Raw genomic sequence first — 23,308 nt, forward strand, 5'->3', positions numbered from 1 at the left:
TGTGTTTTTTTTGTTATTCCCTCCCCCCCCCCCCCCCCCCCCCCCGCCCCCTCCAGAGAGCCAGCCTTTCGCTGCACTTGTCCCTCTCCTTGATGGAGTTGGGGACCGCCATGCAAAGCTTCGGGTTCCCACGCCTCTCTGGACAATCTTTGACACTGCGAACGTAAACAGATGTTGTGTCGAAACAGGAAGTGGCCTGCTTCTGAGGGCCTGATGCAGCAGAGGTTGTTCGTCTCTGTGACAGAAAACAGCGAGGAGGTCACAGCCCAGCCGGAAAGAGCCGGAGAGTCTCTCCCACGCAAGCGTTTGTGGGGGGTATTTAAGATTGAAAGCTCGATAGAATATTTCCGATCCAACGCTGAAGGTTAATTAGCCGACTTCACCTTGTTGCTCCAGAGGCGTCCTGGAATACAAATCTAAGGCAGGAGGAACCGTTAAAAAGAGGCCAAAAAATAAGTAACTGACTTGGACAAGGAGGAAAAAAAACGGGTGAAAAATCTCAGCCGTGCTCTGTTTAAGTGAAAACAGCAGGACTCAAACAAGCAAAAAATCAGAAAGCAAACAAAATCAAGTGCAGCACAAGAAGAAGCAAAAAAAAAAAAAAAGGTAATTAAATGAACCCAAGATTTTGCATGGTTAAATAACAAATGACATGCATTTCTCTTCTCTGAGTTGAAAAGTCTGTTTCAACTCCAGAACGCAGAGGGTCTCTCCTTTTGATTTATGATGCAGCACTCAGTTGTGCTTGCGCAGCACCGATCTGCGGCAAAACAAGAAGAAACAACTTTAAGAACTAGTTTGTGCTCACTAAGAATCTGCATCATGCACTAGTCTGCAAGTAAACCGGAGTCTGCACAGATACAGGGACAGCTATTTCAAATCTATATCGACATTTTATGAAGCTGCTCACATATTTGTGACTTATAAAATCAGAACACCGAAGGACTTCACCGTCACGCTTTGTATAAGAACTACATATTTTGTCTCATTTACTTGTACTAAATGCTTTTTTTAACGAGTTAATGGTCAATGTATCCAAATATGGGACAACTCTCTTGTTAAGAAAATAAATTTAGAATATGCTAGTTTTAGAACTTAACATGTCTTGATTGAAATAGCCTAATTATAGTTTTCAGATTAATAACTTATTCTGCCCTATTGACCTTTATATTACCTGTAGTTACAGCAGATTGTTTGCTAAGATCTTTTTGAACTGCCCTTTGTCTGTGTGGGAAACAATCAGGAGAAGTTCCAGTGTTCACACTCATCTGTGAAAAGCCATAAAACAGCAGGAGTTCAGGGCAGTAGAGGAGAGTCTCAGCTTCCACTTTGTTTAGAAAAAGGGAACAAATGGCTTTTGATCTTGGAAACAAATTGCAGGGAGTTTCTAACGTTAGAGAGAGGGTCAGAGACAGCTCCTGGCTGGATGAGCAAAGATATGCCTTATTTGAATAAATTAAAAGACAAGAATACGCCTTTACTATAAAATTTGTGCACGTGAGGAACAAACTAGATTTGCTCTTGCAATTCTCCAAAGACGTCTTTACTTTTCTTTCTTTCTTTCTTTCTTTCTTTCTTTCTTTCTTTCTTTCTTTCTTCTTTTCTATTTGTCTCAGGTAAATGAATGTCTGTTTTAGTGAGTTTGAAGTGTCTGTGTTGTTGATGTGATTTTATACTTTTAAATGTTAGAATGAACTCTGAAAATGTATGCTGTGGAGCGTTGACTGTCATCTCTGTGTGGCTTTTGTTTCCACGCATGGAATCATTGAATCCGGGAGCACAAGAGAATATAACGAGCCAGAAGTTTTCATTTTTATTCTCTTAACACTCTCCAACATTAAGATATTAGTTTTTACAAGCTGTAATCTGGTCCTTCGTGTTGCTTTTGGAGTGATGACTTCTTCCTCTGAGTGACCTTTCTGACCTTTGAATACAAGATTAATTTAAGATCCGGTCAGAGGATCTACGAACACTTCTGACTCTGGATAAGCACAGGTGGTAGGCAAACTAATGTTTCAGCTGTCACTACTTTAGCTCAACAAAGTCTGCTTTACCTTGCACTTGAAAAAATATGCAATTGTTTTTTGTTGACTTATGACGTAAATACATTAAAGTTCTTTGTCAGCATGGATGGACAATGTGGATTAAGAGTATATGAAAACACTAAAAACACAACATTTCAACTTTTTTCCCCCACAACTAAAATAACATAATTTATCCACCTGAAATCTGAAACCAGGATCTACTTGCATTTTCCTTTTCCACTGACTCTCCTGCTCCAGCATCGATTTAGGGTTAGGTGAATAATGAGAGAAATAGGATGTGCTGTTGCTCTTATTAGAACGACACACACACATACACACACACACACACTCACACAGCTGAGCCAGAGCAGCACAGCGAGCAGCATTTTGTTTTCCCCATTGTTAACAGATCCCACAAGCCCATGAGGGGATGAAACCGAAGCTCCTTGGGGTTGTTTTTCTTTTTTTTTTTCTTTTAAGAGGGCACTTTCTACAGATCCAAAAACAGCCTCTCCATTAGTGCTTCAGTTCTGGGGCAAATCACAGTGGCGTCGTATGGGTGCACGATGCCAGCTGCACAGAGGAGATAAATTGTCTAAGAGCGGGGTGCTCCGGTTCTGCTGGCTTCTGTCCTGCTGCTGCATGATTACCTGCTGATGTTTGGCTTGCATCCGGTGGACTTACTGACCAGCGAGGGACAATACGTGCACATTTTCTTCATCACACCCAAGAAAGAGAGCCTGTACTTCCCACAGATACGCCACAAGTATGCACCAGGGGAGGGCGTACGAAGATATTCAAGGCTTTCAACAGGCAAATGAACACAGCAAATCCATGAACATCTAAAGGCACTCAAGAGTGTGAGGAGCAAAAAAAAAAAAAAAAAAAAAAAAGCTCTAGTTGAAACCAGACAGCAAAGTGAAAGAAAGAAAGTGATATAAAATATGAATGAAGTGAAATTAAATATTAACTTCATTCTTCTGCTGAACTCTAAGGTTTGGTAAATGCTGTTTCTTTTTGGTGCAGAATCTTTAAAACGTTTTCAAATAGAAGGATTTATGAGTATCCATAAGTGGGCTTAGGCTAAAGGTAAACATTTTTTCATATTGTTAAGCCTTCTTTAAATTTGTGGAATATTTTCACCCCAAAAAAAAAAAGAGACATGCTGCATGTAATTTAGGCCATTGTCAAGGTTTCTACTTGTTTTAGGTGAATGATGCGATAGAATTATTTTTTTCAATGCTACCGTACGACGAGAATTGTTTTAATTATTGATGAATAGACGACACCTTAAAACCAAAAACTGCAAACCAAAATCTGCGTTGCAGTAACATTGCAAAATCAAGAAGTCACTTCTAAAGATTATTGTTCCACCAAGAAAATCAGCCATGGCACATACAAAGTCCAACTAAGGAGGAGAATTACAATAAAAAATGTAATTTGTGTTTTACAGCTGATGTTTCAGTTCCTGTCTAATTAATTGCAATGAATCACCCAGTTTCAGAGATGTCAGGGAGGAAACAAAGACCATTTGAGGTTTCAACATCTTTATTATCTGAGGAAAACTGATTAGTTTTAAAGGACTGTTTCATATAGCTTTGCACAAATGCTGTTTAAGCATTTTACATCCAGTAGATCTTTGGTTGCTAATGTACTAATGCTATGGTGAATTAGATGTAGCACTGTCAGCTATCATGCTAGCACGAACCAACATAATAATGATACTCTTTATGCTAATCATTTTAACTAACTTGAGCTTTTACATTGTTTTTTTTTCATACTGCATGCAGTATGTTTTTGTAGTCACCTTGCTAGTGCTAGCCTAGATGCTATACTTAGCATTTTAGCTTGTTTAAGGTTTTTATTTAGTTTTCGCTTTTACATGGAGTTTTTTCACAGTAGGTCAATCTGCTAGCCTTGGTGTTAGCATTGCATTTTAGCTAGCTTTGGGTTTTTAGCTAATTTTAGCATTTACATGGATTTTTTCACTCTGCATGGATTATGTGACTGTAGGTCAACATGCAAGTGCTAGCCTACATGTGATCATTGGTATTTTAGCTAGTTTTAGCTAATTAGCTTATTTTCCCTTATAAACCGCTGTGACCTTAGAATTTAGGCTTTGTAAGCATTGTTCTGCACCAATTTCCAATACTAGTTGGGTGGGATCTTTGGATTTTCACCAATAACATTCAACGTACATCAGCTGCATTTTCACAAGAAATGCACATTTTCTAGTTTTATTTACAGCACAAGCATTTATTCATTTATTATTTTGTTTCTGGAGCTACTTACATAAAATGCTGAATACCTTCCAAGTGCTGACAGCTTGCCATTGGTGTAAGACCAACAATACATATGTAAATTAATATTTTTTTATTATTTGATTGATGTAGGATGCACATTGATGCGATGCTTTTGCATCATGCTATATTCTTTCTAACGACCCAAATGGTTTACTGAATGATAAAGAGATTTTAGAAATGAGATTTCCCTTTCTGTCTTGAACTTCACACCTTTGCTACCTCTACAGATAAAGACGCTCCTCTTTACAAATGTCTTTCATGTAATGTGAAGCTTTCAGATGTGGTTTTCTTCATCCCACAAACAGCGATGCTCTGTGCACGTCACCTGGAACAGCAACTTGAATCCGAGTGTGATCCAGTGTCCTTGATTGTACCAAATTACAATAAAGGTTTTCCCTCTATTCCCACATTAAAAGGATTGACATTGGTGTCAATAATGGACTCCATCAGGACTCTCAGACCGACTGGCTGCTAAGCTCATTACACCACTTCCAATATGCGTCAATTAAAGCCCACATTGTAAGTGGGACACGGAAAGTAGATGTTACACATTAGCATTCGGTGACTAAATGTTGTTTTCTGACATCTCCTGAAATTGCAGTTTTTGACATTCAGAGAGGGAAATGTTACATTCTGACTTTTTTCTTTTTCAGCATGAATAACATTTTGAATAACTCTGTTCGGGTCTTTCACGTTCCCCCCCCCCCAACAACGTTTTCATCTATTTTACTACAAATCTCATGTAAATCTATTTTTTATTGGCACAAGCGCTTTAAAAATCACAGCACCCTGGAAAAATGATGATTCAAAAATCTATGAATTTTGAATAAATTAAGTTTGTTACCATGGAAATATTGTTCTAATAAACCAAGTGGAGCAAATATTGTTCCAGCCTTTGGAACTAAATATAAATGTGTGCTAAAAATATACAGTATCTATGCAATCATTTCACAAACAAACCGTACCAAGTAAATTCATACAAGAAATTTTCAGCTAACTTGTAATGCTCATGATCTAATGTAAAGTGGTCCTGTGTTGAGCCAAACTGTCTCTGATTTTGTCCAACAACTGGCCTTCAGAGACAGTTTCATATGTCCAACCTGTGTGCTTGTTTTGTTGAAAATCAGGCTGTTCTCTTGCTCATTGTGTGCCATGCTCCAGCAGTAAAGAGGGGCAATTTGTGTTGTAACCATGCCTTTTATATGAGTTATTGATTCTGGAGTGTACTTCTGGTCGTTTGTTTGGGATCTTGCTTGTTTTCAAGTTAACAAGAGCTGGTTGATTCTTCTACTCATTTCAGTTCAGTCACAAAATTATCTTGGGTGCAACTCAGAGAAGACAAACAAGCACTGCATTAACCTGTGCAAAACCAATTCAGATCAATCCCATTTATTATTCATAGGTGAATAGATACTGCGATGGACTGGCAACCTGTCCAGAGTGTAGCCTGCCGCGCACCCGTTGACCACTGCAGGTAGACACCAGACCCCTGGAAATAAATATGTTAAATAATGGATAGATGGGTGGAGGTCGATGAATAAAACAAATCCCCAAAACTGGGATGTAAAATTCTTGCAGCTCATAAAAACATGTCTGTGCTAGCTACGGGAGCATCTTGAATTTTCACTTCCTTCCAGTTCAAGCCAAAATAAAGAAAACTTATTCCATGTTCCTCATCACGTTTTGAGAACTTCTAACTTAGTCATTTGTTAATAATCTGAATGCTATTGAAACGTTAATTTACTCAATTCACCACATGGAACACATTTTATAGATAAATTAAATACAGACAGATGTTCTCAAGCCAGTATCTTGTTAATGATGATGATTTTTCATTGCCATACTACAGTCAGACTGCAGTTCTGAAACAGGGCAGAAACTTGACGTCGTTCAAAACTTCTTCTCCTTCTGTTCACTGATTGGCCCAGTTGAAATTCTAACAGAGAAATCCCCTTCTATGGGAGAAAGCCCAGATGGAGCACTGAGGGGAGATGAGGATCAAGAGCAACAGAGTAAAAAGACAAAGGCCAGGCAACACCTAACACTAACTGTAGTGAATCTTATTACTATAAAATTAAACTGTTCAAGGACTCTCGTGACGTTTGTGCTTTTAGATAAAGAAAAATTAAATGAAGATCAATATGACAATTACACAAAGGTGTCACTCAGGTGAAAAGTGTGTTTTTTTTTCAGTTTTATTTGTAAACCACTGCAAAGAAAAGGCATTCATCAGCACTTGGCCTGATGCTGACATGTGCCATGAGTTTGACACGTAGCGTAAATTATCACAAAAATATCATGTTACTAAAAACAATATATGTCACACACCTTTGCATTAAACACATGCTAACTCTGTTAAGATTCCAAGTTACTCTATCAATTTTTCCAACTATAAATCTGGACATTTTGACTTCTGAGTACATAGAAGGCATAATTAAAGTAATGTCCATCAAGCAACCATCCAGCACCTAAAGATAAGAATCTTGTTTTGTTTGTTTGTTTACTAATGTAAAAAAAAAAAAAAAAAAAAAAAAAAAAAAAAATGTCTTGTTTGACAAAAACTTTTGCCTTTCTGAGAAGAGAGAAAAGTTTCCTCCATTGTCTTTAAAGGAAGGATGTGAGTTGCCAGAATAGCCTCTGGTCATGGTTGTACCTGACAAAGGAACAGAGGATGGTAAACCCCCCCGCTGATCGGATCGAGTTACTAAATTGCCACTATAAGTCAGAACTGCAGCACTCTATCTCTGCTTTTTCTGACTTCAGTCCTTCTTGCAACATCCATCCATTTCTCCCACTCAAAGCTGCCAGAACTGATCTCTCCTCTGACAGCCCTGTTGTCTCACGTGCAAAGACTTATGTAAGTGCAAAAGAAATCAGTTCAAAACAAATGTTGCTCCTCTTTCCTGCCTCATAATCCTCACAAACACATTGCTCCATCATTACGTGATAATTACAACCGTCGCAGCGTTTTCATCACCTTATCTTTAAAAAGTCTGTGTCTCTGCAGCAGTGTTGCGCGTTTGCACACCGACATCAAAAGTCACAGAGCAAAAACACGTTTGGAGCATTTGAAACGAATCCCTAAGGGGCTTGCACAGGCGGCGGGGAAGCGAGGACAGAGGCAGAACTACGAGAAACACCTCCCCTTGCTGGTGAGAAAAGGGTTAAGCCTATTACTGCAGACCAATCAGGACTGGGGGAGCACTGCAAACCTCCGCAGTAAGAGAGAGAGAGAGAGGAAGAGAGAGGGGGAGCAAAGATGTGAGGGAGGAAGAGGAGAGAGTGGGAGATGCAGAGATACCGGGAGTGTGATGGTTTGCACTCTAATCCAGAGGAAGCGTAACAGAGTTAGTTTGATGTAGATTATTCACACAGTCTAAGCTGGTGACAAAAATGAAGACAAGAGGAAGAAACAGAAATGTCACATTTATCCATGAAGGACAACTCTTTGCTGGACTTCTTCTAAATGAAGAAAACACTGAAGACTCTTGGCTGCTCAAAGAAAACCAGGTGTGATTCCTTTAGTGCTCCCTGAAATCAACCAGAATCATCAGCAGTCGACCTGCAGCTGTTTTGCAGCGATGGGAGGAGAGGATACGGTGTGGTGACCGGAGCGGCTCTGGAGCCTCTGTTTACTCCACATGGTGAGCTTTGCTGTGCTTTGATAGGACACTGCACACTTGTAGGCTTGATTTAAAGTCAGACTGTAAATAATGCGGGCACGACGGCAGACGAAGCCCTAAGTGCACGGTCTTGGGTCCGGCACATTCTCAGTTGCACTGTATTTCATGAACAATGACTCAAGCTAAAGGTTTTTGGCATCTTTACTTAGAAGTTTGCATGTGTGTGCATCTTGTAGTGCACATGCACTCTGTGAAGCAAGAACTTCAACTGTGTGAAGTGTGTGCAATCACATCTTCATGGTACAGAGGCATCACTCACACCAAACATTTCCCCCCGATGTTTTAGTGCGATTGACTTAAGTGAAGGAATCTCCTACGGCCGGAACAACCTTGAAAAGGGGACGAGACGTTTCTTTGAGGAGATTACATGGATAACAAGGAGCTACACACAAAGTAATCGCGTCTTTGTGACAGACTCCCCAAAGGGATCACTCTGTACTAAAGCTTCAAGGCAGCCAGTCTGGTCATGAAAACTGAATGACCATTTCATCAGCGCTGTGGCTTTATAAATAGCAAAATGTCTGCCAATAAAGATGCATTGGTACAACAATGGCGTGAAGTCCATGTGGAACTCGATGAAAGATCAGAGGCTGCGTTCTTTGTCATTAGGAATTTCCTTGTTGCTTCTTTGCTGAGAATATGTTTCGCTCACACATCCCCCCCTCCCCCACCTTCTCCCTCTGCTGTTTCTCACTCCCCCATCTCACTCCCTCTGTCACTTACTCTCCTTTTTTTCCTCCTTTCTCACTTCAGGTTACTGTAATCCAGAGACATACAAATGAAGGATATACAGATGACATCCTGCCCCGCGATTTCAAATTGATGTCAGCGATTGCTGCTCTCCGGCTGAAGAAGCGACTTCCATTGCTTCATGATAATGACCTTCTCGTAGACTGCTGAATCCAGCCACAATGCGTCCACTTACCGGCGATCCCATGTGTCATGGTAATTGGACATCCATGTGGCGGCAAAGTCTCCGATGATTTAGGGCGCTGCCTGTCGAGGGGAAAACTGGAGGCCTGAGCGCAGTTCACAAGTCAACGTTGGCTGGAGCCAGAAGACCAAAGACTGGTGTGAAGGCTGGAGAGTGAAGGCCTCTTCCATTAGCGTTCCCCGGGGAGGCAAAGGCCTCGACATCGTCTGGATGTACTGACCTATTCCTGGCACACTCTGAGCACCACCTTGCTGCATACTGGGGAACAAACAACACACCGACAGCTCTTTCCTTTTGGAGTTTATCCCAACGTTTGGAAGCAGTTTACCACATTTAAAGTTTACCGTAAGACACGTAATGTTAACCGTAAGCCGGAATAAAAACAGAGAAGGAAAAAAACATCTGGGTGCTTTGTGAGTTACATATTCCAGTACTGTGCTAAAGAAGACTTTTTTAAAAAGTGTTTTCTTGGTTGGCTTGAATCGCTTCAAATTGGGAATATAATATTTTAAACAGAGGAATCCTCTGACATCTTACACTTTTTTTTCCCCAACTGATTTGTCAATGCTGACATCTTCCTCAAAGCAAGCCTTCACTGACGATAGCTCTTGCTTTTTGGCCGTGGAGCTCGGGCGAAAAAAGCCAGGATTTTTGGCGAGACACTCAGGTGCTTTTGTGCACCTCTGGGATGGAGTGAAAGGAAAAGCCTTACTGGGGGGGCTCTGCTAGAGCGGAAACGTTTCCACCGGCTATGTTTGGATGCGATGCGTCTCTCTGTGGATCCAGCATGGACTGCCTGCTCTGACTACACAGTCCTGGTGTTCAGATAGTTCTGGAGTGAAAGGTAATTAAAGCTGCCTTTGCTTTGTTTTTGTGTTACCTTGAATAATGTTGGGGAAGAATATTAACTGTGTGTATGCAAAGCAGTTGTTGCAGTGTCTGCAGAGCCGCTCTTGAGGCTTTTGTGATTACATAAAATCAAGACCTTCTCTTGAAACGACTGAGGTCTTTGGTACGTTTATTTAAAAGAAACACATTTCAATTTCTATTTTTGAGACTCGGAGACATGGAGGCATGTTTAGTCAGAGTGGAGCTATGTTTTTGTTTTTTTTTATAAATCACTGAATATTTGTCAGTAATAAAAAGTGAAATCTATAACCAAATCACACGTAGCTATTTAAGCAATAAGAAGCATTCACGTAAGATGTTTTGTTTTAACGGTATACAGTCTAAAGATGCACCAAGTGTATTTCTGAGCTGTGATCAGCCAGCCGGAAACTCAAAAATCTGATGCATACTTTAGGGACTGGACACAGAGACGGGTATTTACAGTTACTAAATAGGATTACAAAAGCTCTACTGCGAATAGGATGCAGGGGCAGCTTTAAATGGCTAATTCGTAATCATTTTGTCTTTAAACAATAACATCCACTTCTAAAGCGATACCTCTCCAGCACACTCAGTGCTTAAGGTACTCGACTAAAGACTGCTCTTACCAGGTGGGCTCGTAAAACCTATTTTGAAGGTAGTTGCTTCTGATTTTTAAAGTCCAATCAAAATCTCCTGAAAATGTTTATTAGCACAATAAAAGTCGCAAATGGGCCACTAAAGTCTGAACGACGCATCTCTATAATGCATTACCGGTAATACATATGGTAAGAAAGCAACTGGCAAGGCAGGTCAGGACGTTGAGCTAAGACTTATCCTTAGTGTGTTGTTTTTTTACAATGACATCAATAACTCTAGCATTAAATGTGATGTTTTTTACTGTCTAGAAATGAACAAATACAGCATCTACTCTATAAAGTTATTTCTTCTTCTACCTAACTTGCAGGATAATGCATATTTTTCCCTGCCGACAAAAAGAAGCCACCATGAGCAACGTCACAGTCACCGACAACACTGAGCCCATCAGCAGTGCCATGAGTCCGGCGGCCCCCGACCCGTACCCTTACCCCGTTAGCTTTCAAATCTCCCTGACGGGCTTCCTGATGCTGGAAATACTGCTGGGTCTGAGCTCCAACCTCACAGTGCTTGCACTTTACTGTATGAAGTCCAACCTCATTAGTTCCGTCAGCAACATCGTCACCATGAACCTTCATGTTCTGGACGTGCTGATCTGTGTGTGCTGTATCCCTTTAACAATTGTGGTGGTGCTTCTCTCCCTGGAAAGAGACATGGCCCTCGTCTGCTGTTTCCACGAGGCCTGCGTCTCCTTCGCAAGCGTCGCCACTGCTGCTAACGTGCTCGCCATCACCCTGGATCGCTATGACATCTCTGTGAAACCGGCCAACAGGGTTCTGACCATGGGTCGTGCGCTAGCACTGCTGGCTTCGATTTGGGTACTGTCCTTTGCTAGTTTTCTTGTTCCCTTTATCGAAGTGGGCTTCTTCGCTCACGACCACGCTGAGCTGAACCAGACGGTGGTGGAGAACGGGGCCCTCAGCAACGAGTACTACACCGAACCTGGCCTGTATTATCACTTGCTCGCTCAGATCCCTATTTTCTTCTTTACGGCAATTGTAATGCTAATCACCTACTCGAAGATCCTACAGGCACTCAACATTCGCATCGGCACACGTTTCCACGCGTCACAGAAGAAAAAGGCTCGCAGGAAAAAGCGCCCGTCCATGACGGCCATGTCAACGCAACAGGAGGCCACAGACGCGTCCCAGAGCAGCACCAGCCGCAATCCCACGCTGGGCATGCGGACGTCCGTCTCCGTCATCATCGCCCTGCGGCGGGCCGTGAAGCGCCACAGAGAGAGGCGAGAACGCCAAAAAAGGGTCTTCAGGATGTCCCTGCTGATCGTGTCCACCTTCCTGCTGTGCTGGACGCCGATCACGGTTCTCAACACGGTCATCCTGAGTGTGGGTCCCAGCAACCTCATGGTGCGGTTGAGACTCGGCTTCCTAGTGATGGCGTACGGGACCACCATCTTTCACCCGCTGCTCTATGCCTTTACGAGGCAGAAGTTCCAGAAGGTCCTGAAAAGCAAGATGAAAAAGCGCGTGGTGTCGATCATCGAGGCCGATCCCACGCCCAACAACGCGATCATTCACAACTCCTGGATCGACCCAAAGAGGAACAAAAAGGTGACGTTCGAGGACAAAGACGCGCAGCTGAAATGTCTTTCTTCTGAAGATGTGGAGTGAAGAAGCTCATCACATTAAGGTGAAACGCAGCCAAAGCAGCTGAAAGTAACTTCAAGCCATCATGAAAAGGGAAAATTGTATTCCAAAGCAGTAATGTAAAATACGATGTGCAATATGATGTACAAATGTAGAAGGTGGATAATTTATTACTATTTATTGAGAATTGAGATAAGTTTCATAGATGTATTATTGTACTGTAGATATTGCATGGCCTTTTGTAACAGCAGCAGCAACACATTATGTACATACAGTTACATGTACAGAACAGGTTAAACGAGATATTTAAATAGAGAGAGACGTAGGAATTGTTATGTAAACGTATATTTATAATAAATTTTGTGCTCACATCCAGTGCAGCTTCCTATTCTCCGCTCCCTCAGGAAAGATGTTTGCGAATCGGTAACAGCTGTGAGATTACACACATTTATCTTGTTGCCACTTTTCTTTGACACCAGTCCCGGCAGTCTCCAGCGACCGCTAACCTTATTGCTCGGGAGCGTTTGAGAAGAAGGCCCTTATACTGCAATTTGATAATAAATACAAGGCAGCAAACAAAGACAGGTCACATGCAGTGCAGGTGAGAAGCGTACATACATCAACAGGCATGAATATGTTCAAGATACAAAACGTGGTGAAATGATGACGCAACAAACAACTTCAAGGATTTCTAAAGACTAGATTTTGGGAGTACATGTTTGAATTTATAGGAGACTTTCTGTCATCCAGAAAAATGATGTACTGAGGGGGGAAAAATCCTCTACTGTAGTTTTGTGTGTGGAATTGTATTTTTGCAAGTTTTAGAAAAAACAAATGCTTCTTAAAGCTATGAGATTCAATTCTTGATTTATCAGCATTGAAAGGCCTCATTTAAATGGGTTGCTTTCCAGGAACGGAGTTGTATTTTATTTTATTTTTTAGAGAAGTCTGGGTAATTTTCAAAGCTTTAATGTTTGCCTGTTTTTGTTCCCATTCCAACACCAGTTTTAAAATGTAACCATTATTCTTTTGGACCACCGTCTTGTGTCCAAGGTTCAACCCTTTGGCCCTAATTGGCGCCACGGCTCGACGTTATTGTAAACAGGAAGTTGCTGGAACAACTGTCCCTCTGTCCACCATGAGGACAGTTTCATTTCAACATTGACTGAGAGAGTGCTGACCAAGACAAAAGCTTCTGCTCTAAAATTAGCACCTTTAAGCTTGGATCAAATGTACAGCTGCCAGCGCAGGCTGTCCCTGCGCCCTCTGTAAAACTGAATGTAATGAAATGAGACAAAGATTAAGCTATTTGGCTGCAGTGACAGGCACTTTCTTTAGGGTCAAGGTTGAGGCTTTCAAAACCTGAGAACACTGTGCAACCTGCCAAGGATAGCGGCTGTAGCATTATGTCTGATGTCTGTTTTGCAGCGCAAAATGGATGCTGTAAGAAAAATTCTTCACCTTCCCCTCAAATTAACACCTGGACGGTTGAAAATTTAGACACAAACTTGGAACAACAATCGCAGTTTCACAGTAAAACTGGTTTTGGAATGAATGAAGCTTTTTGTTGAAATAGTCGCTTCCTTTAACCCTTTGAAAACATGTGGACTGCACTTAAAAAGCTGGGTTTATGCCAGGATGACGACACATATGAATGAGCTCTTCCTGTTCTACTAAGAGCCCTGGCCAAATATCGTGAATTATCCCAAAGCTTTTGCTTATTGTGACAAGAGGTCTGTGCTTTTTCCACAATTTCCTAAAGAGAACTTAACTAAATACAAGTGAAGGTGAACCCATATATTTTAACCTCAATGTATAATTTGACCTGTTGGAGAAGAGGTGATGTATAATAATTTAAATTTGGTGCAACCTGTTTACTTTCTAAAAGTCAAAGAAGCAGCGAAAAATAAAGAATGGTTCAAGCAAGTCAATAAAAGCCCTCAATTAGTTAGGCTTTCATGCGCATGACGAGTACATGAGTACTGTACACAGAGGAGAGTAGGGGATGTTGGTTTTGAAATAAAAGAAGAAAAAACATGCTCAGGAAGTACTGTTTACAGTTCACCAATCGCACACACATTCCACAGACACAACAGAGCGCCATGCTTCTCGTCATCCTGGCTGACATAAACCAGATGTAATCTCGTTCTGGTCTGCCTCTTCTTTATTTATTTTTTTTTCTGCTGCCATTGATTTTTTTGTCACTGAAAAAGCTATCATAGCCTAATTTTAAGATGATGAATCGAGTGTAACACGAGGTAGAGGAGAGACCGTGACGGTTTAAATTAAAACAAAGATTTCAAAGAGAATTTAAAAAATGTTTATTACTCGCCTTCTGCTGTAATAAAGTACTTTGCTGCCCGTATGTGGCTAATAATGCATGTTTTTTATCACATGTCAACGAAGGAGGCAGCAGAGTTGTTCTCCCCGAGTTATTGCAGCTTTGTATTTTGGTCTTAGTGACAGGCTCGCCCTAAATAGGCGGAAATATTCTATTTGTACAGCTGCAGAAGAGTTTCAGAAGAGAAAAAAAAGAAACTGTGTGCTTTAACAGTAAATCTAGATGCAGGGTTTCATACAATTTCTCATTTTTTGGTTATCACATGAATATGATAGGCATCATAGTCCTCAGGTCAAGAATCATTTTCTTTGTGAAGTCCATATAGAATTCTCATGCATACAAAAAAAAAAAAAGCTACCCACAATGCACGCTGCCTCCGCTCTTCATCTCCTTAATGAACCTATTACATGTGCACCTTTGCTGTCTCACATATGGCAGAAAATCGAGGAGCCTTTTTCAATCCACAAAGCACGAAGCTGTTGGCTACCAGACTGATTGTACAGCCTCAATCAAATGCGTGTCTGGCTGTCAGTGTCTGGTTAGTGGCACGGCGGAGAAAATTGATGTGGGAATATTGAGGCAGGCAAGGGATCCTTATGGGCCCGCTTTAAAGCGGCAGCCAGGATGCCACGGTGCCTTAAGGGCACATCTGATCGAGAGAGAAGATGGGATCAGAGCCAGCAACAGATTAGCCGGCAGAAGGGGGAAACTGACCTATAAAGATGAATATTTATACAGCACCGATGATATTTTAGATCGTAGCGTCGACAGCGGAGGGTTGCAACTAGCAGCTTTTGAATTCTGCAACATTGCTCTCTAACCGGGGCGGGATGCCCCAGAGGTAGCCTCTAAAAAAAGGGGCGCCATCTGCCGCAGGCGTCAATTCAAACCCACCTGGGGGACGTTTCACAGCTACTCTGACAACCAACGTTTTCAACTCATTTTCTAAAATGTGACTCCAGTAAATAATACCAACCAACAGGAAGTCATTTCAAGTGATTCTGGTTCGGTGCAGAGTAGTAGTGATATTTCAGGAGAGCTACGAGGGACGTGACGGGATCGAAACCTAAATATTGTATCATGAAACATTATTGGACAGTAATGTGGAATTTGGTTAAATTATATTTCATTTATAAATTAGCTGCTTAACAATAAAGCAATATACACAATGAAATTGATTATGGGTAAGCAATGCAAGTATAATGTGATTAAACTGCACACCACAGGGGCAAAATGCAGGTACAAATTACAATTAATTAATCCTGTGATCTGTTGCTGAATATTATTAAATAAATTCACTGTAAAGTCTAAATTATATTTAATTACTGCCAACTGCATCGCCCTCAGGAGTAAATAAATTAGAGCTCTTCTCAAATGCTAGGCACTATTAAGCTTTGCTATTATCATCTTACAAAAAATATCTGCTAAAAATGAATCTGTAGTTAATTAACGGCTGCTTGACTTTGAGCTCTAGATGGCACAACGTAGACAAAAACACTATTATATTGAATTCATTTAAAGCTTTCTTCGTCCAGGCAGTGTGTCTCATCCATCGCTTTATGGTCACTCCTTCAAGAAGTGATAAAATACCGTTGTTTGCTCTTGCAATGATCTTCAGAAATGAAATTGAACTTGAAAAATGTTACTAACAGCAAATTTGAGCATATTGTCTTCCAAACATTAGGACGATTTTATAAAAGATTGTTGAGGACGTTAGTATCTCATTGTGTCTGTATAGGTCTCGCCAGCCGAATGCAGAAACTCCACAGACTCGGAATGACGTCTTGAAGTTTTTACTGACATCAATTTTCTGTGAAACTGTAACAGAATATCAAAGAAATACACACAAGTATTGTTGCTGTAGCAACAACGTCAAAATCACTACATACATACATAGACTAGTGGTCCGAGTTAGCTTAGCATCAGGTCGAATTTACTTCTAACAGAAAAATACATGATTTCTCTACAAATGAAGATGTCTGCGATAACTGTTCTCATATGTAACTAATTCAACTTATAATACTTACAGATGATGCTTTAGCAAGCAAGAAAACAACGTAAGCAGGACTGAGGAACTGCCATGCGGCTGAAACTGTGCTGTACTTCCTGTTTTCTACTTTCCCTACTGCTTTTTGACAACTACCAAGAATGACCACTAGATGGCATTGTTTAGCACAAATAAGATAACAACAAAACGGTGAACATAACAATGTCTTTTTTTTAAAAAAATCCGGTTTCCATGAGTGTCTCCACTTCCACTGTCTGTTTTTTGGCAGTCAGACGGTTCAGGCTTTGGATCCACTGACTTTGAGGACAAGTTGCAAAAATAAACAAACGGCATGAAGCAAAATCATGTATTTTAAACCACAACAGACGGGTACATGGATGATTTACAATTTGAGATAGTGCAGCCCAAGAAATCTTGTCCAAAGAATTTTATTTACAGACTTTCTCAATTTTAACAGAGCTTTGGCTCCGGCAAAGCCCACTGCCGTTCAGACATGGGCTGCATTAAAGTAATAAATCAAAAGAAGAAAAAGGGCAGACGTTCAGTCAGGCTTGAATAACTATTTTACATTTTTTTTACAGCTTCACTCAGACTTCCCCACTGAAGTGGTGGAGAGAGTAATAGCAGGAGTGGGAAATTAGCTATTCACATAAAACTGCAAAGTGCAACAATAAGGTGAATATAAATTGATTTTGTATAAAATGTTGCAGCAACAATAATTATTTAATAGTTGGAAATTATAGATGACATTTCCAAACTGCAACCAAGGAAAGCTAGTAATGCTCACTGGATGAAAAAGGAATGAGTTTGCAGGTAAAATTAACCAACAATATCTCACCTCAGTGCAAACACTGACCTTATGCTTTCAGGTTATGTTTTTTGGTGTCTTCTATTTTTAGTTTTGCCCTTTTGAATTCCTCTTGGTAGTTGTAAGCAGTGCATTTGCATTTGAACTACAGTGTTTCAACCAGACTAGGTTCATAATGTAAAACAACATTGTGGCTTATAGCATATTGATGATGATTATTTTTACAAATTGTCTTCATTCATGTGACAAATAATCCTCCCCATTTGCAAATTCTGGAAGCCCTGGAAAAATAATTATTATAATAAAATAAAAACAACATAATATTATTATTATTATTATTATTATTATTATTATTATTATTATTATTATTATTATTATTATTATTATTATTATCATTATTGGGATGAGTTTTCATTGTCTGTCTTTTTTTTTTGCCCACTAAACTATTAACAGGAAATGTTTTTATTTTTAGAATAAATCAACAAATCCTAGACGAAAATTATTTTTCATATGAAGTATTTTTTTCCCTGAAAAGATAGCAAAAAAAAAGAAAAAAGAAAAATGCAATTTACAAACCTGATACTTTCTTAAATTTAGATTTAGATTTTTACCTGTAAATCTAAAATCAATAAAACACAAAAAAAAAAATCTTATGAGCAACTGGGTAAAGCAGAATGAAGTTATTCTCCTTCAACATGTTTAAATAGATGTTAGCAACCAGTAACTGCAACACACTCTCTATCATATTGCATTTATCACATTAAAAACATTGTTAATGTTTTATGTAAATTACCACAAAATAAAAAATAAAAGAAACAATAGTTACTAATAATGTGTTTGGAGTAGACTGAAGAAGAGTTTATAACATTATATAATATAAACAATTTAGGTTACATAATTAGTATTAGTATCAGACAAACTGTGAAGGTGACATCTGATTAATAATAATAAACAGTTATGCAATAATTCTGATAATTATAGCAATTTTTCCAAAGCCTTGTCATTCTTTTATGCTGAGCTTGCAGTGAATCAGCAAGTCATATTGTTTCTGGAAGTTATTTATGATCATCGTTTAAGATATAGGTGTAATTTTAGGGAAATGTGTAAAGTTTTTCTTCAAGAGCGTATTTGTAGTTATTTACTCCACTGTCATGAACACGTTTCTGTTTTATATACCAAGGTCCACAAGTGTTAAGTCAGCCTCTTTCCTGAATACCACCTGAAAATATCATCTGGTGTATTTTTAAAGGGTTGATCTTGTAAAATATCCAAAGGGCTTACGGGCGCGTCATAACATGTTGTGATTAAAGCAAGGCGGTGACCTGTGAGTAAATTTTGCCTTGGCCTCGTTGTCATCTTTAAATATAACTTCATTTTAAAGCCACAGTACATTAAGCAATTTGATCACTGGAGGCAGAAACAACAAAGCAATTGTTCCCCCTTGATTATGCTCTATTTAGCATGAACAAGATGTACACATTGTGTAGAATAATCTCATTTATTCACTTTCTGATTGGGGATATTTCACAAGTTATTAATGAGCCAAATCTGAACCGAGTGGTCAATTAGAGAAAATCTCTTGCATTATTAGGAGAAATAAATTTAGGGTCAACAAAAAAAAAAAAGGATTTAACAGAGCAAACAGGTAAGAGCAGGTGGCAAATCATTTAACCCTAATTGATGCAGTGAGTAGCTTCTCGTTTCTTAAACAACCACATCAAAAGGCATCGTGTGGTTGCATTATTCTGTTTCAGAAGAGTCAAATTATTGGCATTCATTTGTCAAAAAAGCATCGAATGCTAAATCTACTAAAGTCTGGTTCAGAACAGTGCAAAATATTATTAGAAAGTGAAAGAATAGTGGGAAACCATATTTGATTTTTTAAGCCCTCATGAACACAGGTTACCAAAATGTCTTGCTAAATTTAATTGTAGAAAAAAACAACAGCAGCAGAGCTCGTGGCTGTGTCCAGCAGTAGAAGTAGGAGCGTCTTCCACTGCACAGAAAGAGGAAAGATCAAGAGGTTTGGATTTGACAGCTGTGTAGCCATAAGAAAAAAGAAAAAAAAACATTTTATCCATGTGACTAATTAGAAGAAAGACTTTCGCTTACACAGGAAGCACAGAACTTGAGCTTCAGAGCAAAAGAAGAAGGTCTGATCATTTCAGATTTCCCCTATTCACAGTGAAGTACAGTGGTGGCAGTATCATGCTGTAGGCCTGTGCATGAAGCAGGGGAGTAATGAAGGGAGAAGAATGCCACCAAAATCTCCTACTTTATCTTAAATCAATACTAATTGGGTGCTCCAAGAAGAAACGATCCCAAACACAGAAAACACAGATGAATCAGGCTAACGTTGAGCTTCAGGATCTACACTGACTTCAAGCTTATTGAACATTTATTTTAGGTAACGTGTTTAAAAGTTGTGTCAGTGACCAGCTCATGTCAACTATTTTGGAAGAAGAGAATTATGCCACATGCTTCTTTAAGGACACAAAAGCCAAGAGGTTCTGCCGCAAATCGGTACATCCACTCACTCCAAACACTAGAGTGAGTGGATGCTTACATGTCGGCTTGTATGTATGGAAGAGCCAAAATAAAACTTTTGAACCTAATCTTTGGTAATGCAGTTAATGGAATAACTATGCCGTGCCTGAAAAAATGACCTTAAATCCTTTAAGGCCCTGAATTAGTCTGATATGCCTACCTGTATATGTAACAGGCCAGTGCATTGTGTCAGTATAACAAGCTTTAGAGAGATTTATTAGAGCCACTAGATCCTTTCACTGAAGCCTCTTCCCATGTTCAAGTGGGCCCTTTTCTTTCCCCCGGTCCTTCTGCAGTGCAGTCCACATCAAGGCTGCCGCTCTCTTCTGTCCGTATCACATGCATCATGTCCTTCTATCTCCCGGTCAATGGCTACCTTTTCTCAGACGGCCGGCCCCGATTCAGATGCCATCTCTTCGGGGCCACTCTCTATCTCACCGCAGACACAGAATAAAACCCAGGGAAATCACATTACTCTGTTCGTATGGAGCCTCTATTGCATTAGGTCAGCGAACACTCAACTGTAATTCTGCTACTGTAGAGAAACAGAAAGTGAATTGAACACACTGGGCCGGCGCGGCTTGACAAATTGTTGCTTGTGGTCATTTTCCAAATGTTACTCTCTCTCTCTCTCTCTCTCTCTCTCTCTCTCTCTCTCTCTCTCTCTCTCTCCGAGCCGCATCCAGAGAGACGGAAGCACATTTTACAGAGTCGGAAGATATACAACGTTGATAAAGGCAAACCTGTGATCTGCGGGCAAGAAAAGCCTTTTCAGAGGCAGAAACCAGGAATGGCAGACAACCAGACAATGGAGCCTGTCCTCTACCAGCAACGACCTCTGTGGCGTTAGCGTGAGGCTAAGTGTGCTATCGAATTAGTTTCTTGCTTAGTGTTTTATGTTTGCACCAGCAGAGAGCTGGCACAAGCACTCTCTTCTTTACTGTTTTGACAGAGACGAGATGAATCCTCAGGGGTAAACAAGGATGTGTGTGTTCAACAGTGTGCTCAATTACGGGTTAACAAAGTCTAACATTTCATGAAAAATGCCACTGCAAAGCTAATTCTTAGTTAATCAGATAAATGGTTTGCCTAGCATATTCCTATCCAGGAAAACAACAAACTAGAAGCATGAAGTCAGGTTTCGTGCCGACACGACCTGCTCTCTGGCCTTTGTGCTCTTGTCCTTCAATGTGCAACCATCCAACACTTTCTGTGTCCATTTCCATGCCGTCTCCTCTTCAGCTCCTGCAGCTTTGCCCATTGTGTGTGCACATTCTGTCCTGTTTTTTTTTTTGTATGCCAGGCAATGACAGAATGTCAGCTACTGTGGGTAAGAGAGGATAGACAGCAGAACCAAGATTGCTCCCCTCCAGTTTTCCTCCCAGTGAATGACTGCTGTCTTGTGATTACACCAGCAATCATCTCTCAACACAAAGAGATATGAATAGGGGCGCCGTAGCACCTTATTAACGCAACCCTGTAGTTTGATCTGATACGACATGCAGCGCATTCATATTCAAAAGAGACTTTTTTTTATGTTTTAACTGTTCCGAGCCATCTAATAGGTAGAAATAAAGTCGCAAAAGAGAAAAATGTGTTCTTTTCTCCCGAGTGCCAATTTCTGCTTCCAACAAGTACAGAGGACATGGCAGCACAAGCCATAATTTCCCATAATTCTGTTCCCTTTTAGAAGAACCAGGCCAAGAAAGTTCAGGAAACATGCTTTTATAATCCTCGTCTAGCACACCACTGCATGAGAACACACTCTGTGATCTGTATTATCACACTTACTGTGTATCTCCCTGCCACCTCATTCAAACTACATACAACTCTAACATGCCTTTTCCATACATATGACTGTAATGTCATGTGATCTCCAGATAACCAAGCTGCCACAGATTGTCCAAGATGGCCTGCTAGAGTTGTAAATTAGACTTGGAAAGTCAAAAAGCTACTTTGACGTCATTATTCAATATGGCTGCTGCGTTTATAAAACATAGAGTTGCAAGAATAAAATCCTTTTTTGCCCCTCACAACAATTTATATTATGTTATGCAGAGCCCCCAAGGAGACATGGAGGATTTTTTTTATGTACTGATCAGTTCATGCGGAATAATTGAACACTGTAAGCCTTTCTTACGGTGGCCATCGTGCTCTCTGCTATTATATAAGGTTTTCGTAAGGTTTTTCCATGTATATTAATATCTCGTTGCGAAATATCTGAAGCTTTATATCTTTTTCTTTAGGATAGAAATGCACCACAGTTATTATCTGAGTTATTATCGCGGGGTAATAAGTCGACTGTCAGTTTTGATTGTGTCTCTTTTGTGTTGGTCTGAATGGTTTAAAGGGCCGTTTTCATGCACACTTCCATCTCAACCTAACACAAGCAGACGTAAACACGCAGAGAATAAATCGATTTTCAATCAGACCAGCAAATGCAGTAAGCATATTGTGAGGAAACACAAAAGTTTTGCACGGTAACGTGAAAGAAAAAATTTCCCCACATGCCCCACAGTTCTGTACACTTGCTCTTCAGTGTCTGACAGAAATGCACAATATCTGCTTCAATTGATAAACTTTTTTGTGGTAGCAAAAATAATTTAGAAAAGGAGAAAACGACACGCACAGCACATACTCTTTGGAGGAAGAAACCAGAATCGAATTGAATACCTCTGCAGAAAAAAAAAAAAAAAAGATAATGGATGTGCTAATTTCAGTGAAATGTCACACAGCCAGTAGACAGCATGGTGCCAAGTAAAATGTTAAACCACAAGTAAAAGAGTTCTCCCTAAAGGTCACTTGAAGCACCGAAGTTAGCAATGTATAAAATGAATTTAAAGCACAAAATATGGACAAAAATACTTTCAGTAAAACTTCAGAGCAATACGCAACCAGGTTACCGCTGAAAATAATGCTAACCTTTTCATCAGATTGATGGACCATTAATTACTAAATGTTTTGAACACAAGGTTTTCAGTTTTACTGGATGAAATGATCAATACAATAGAATACAACAAATATGACAACGAATAGCTCTGTACAGCTTACAACAACTCTACACTGCCACTGTGGAGGAAGAAAGCAACAACAGTGAACAGAGCATTCTGAATATGCAACAATAAGGTGATCACGGCAGTAATAATAGGGCCACTATAAAGCAATAAAGTGTAATAATAGTAAACTTAAACGAATGTTTAAGAATGTTTTTAAAAGGTTTATTTATTTCAGTAACTCAGTTCACTGAGAGAAGCACATTACATAAATTAATTACACACAAATTGATGTTTTCAAGCCCTTATTTAATTTAATTATTTAATACATCAATCAATCCCTCAAGTTTATTTGAATAGCACATTTCAGCAGCAAGGCGGTTCAAGGTGCTTCACATAATGAAAACAGAAATATAGATACACTCATATTAAAGCATTTTTTTATAAACGAGACGTGGAAACGTTTGTCGGTTTGTGCTTAAGATTAATTTTGTAAGCAAGAGCAAGTCAAAACAGACTTACTAACTTTATAACTG

General features: G+C 39.8%; 1 protein-coding gene and 1 long non-coding RNA gene across 2 annotated transcripts in view; one reads left to right on the forward strand and one right to left on the reverse strand.

Annotated features, from left to right (window-relative positions):
• The window catches only part of LOC106947978 (uncharacterized), a 21,822-nt gene extending 4,267 nt beyond the window's left edge, over positions 1–17,555 (reverse strand). The window contains exons 1-2 of the long non-coding RNA XR_001425083.1: positions 15,202–17,555; positions 1,916–1,919 (exon numbers count right to left, since the gene is read on the reverse strand). This is a non-coding gene — a long non-coding RNA (uncharacterized LOC106947978). The remainder of the gene's footprint in view (positions 1–1,915; positions 1,920–15,201) is intronic.
• On the forward strand, positions 7,606–14,384 carry LOC106947977 (probable G-protein coupled receptor 22). The gene is made up of 3 exons (XM_015033359.1): positions 7,606–7,971; positions 8,764–9,788; positions 10,779–14,384. Exon 3 carries the CDS (start codon positions 10,783–10,785, stop codon positions 12,097–12,099), a length of 1,317 nt encoding a protein of 438 aa, XP_014888845.1. The 5' UTR covers positions 7,606–7,971; positions 8,764–9,788; positions 10,779–10,782; the 3' UTR covers positions 12,100–14,384.
• Positions 17,556–23,308: the final 5,753 nt, after the last annotated feature.

Source organism: Poecilia latipinna, unplaced genomic scaffold (assembly GCF_001443285.1).
Source record: "Poecilia latipinna isolate Pla-1442-1.1 unplaced genomic scaffold, P_latipinna-1.0 Scaffold265, whole genome shotgun sequence".
In the NCBI taxonomy this organism is placed as follows: Eukaryota; Metazoa; Chordata; class Actinopteri; order Cyprinodontiformes; family Poeciliidae; genus Poecilia; species Poecilia latipinna.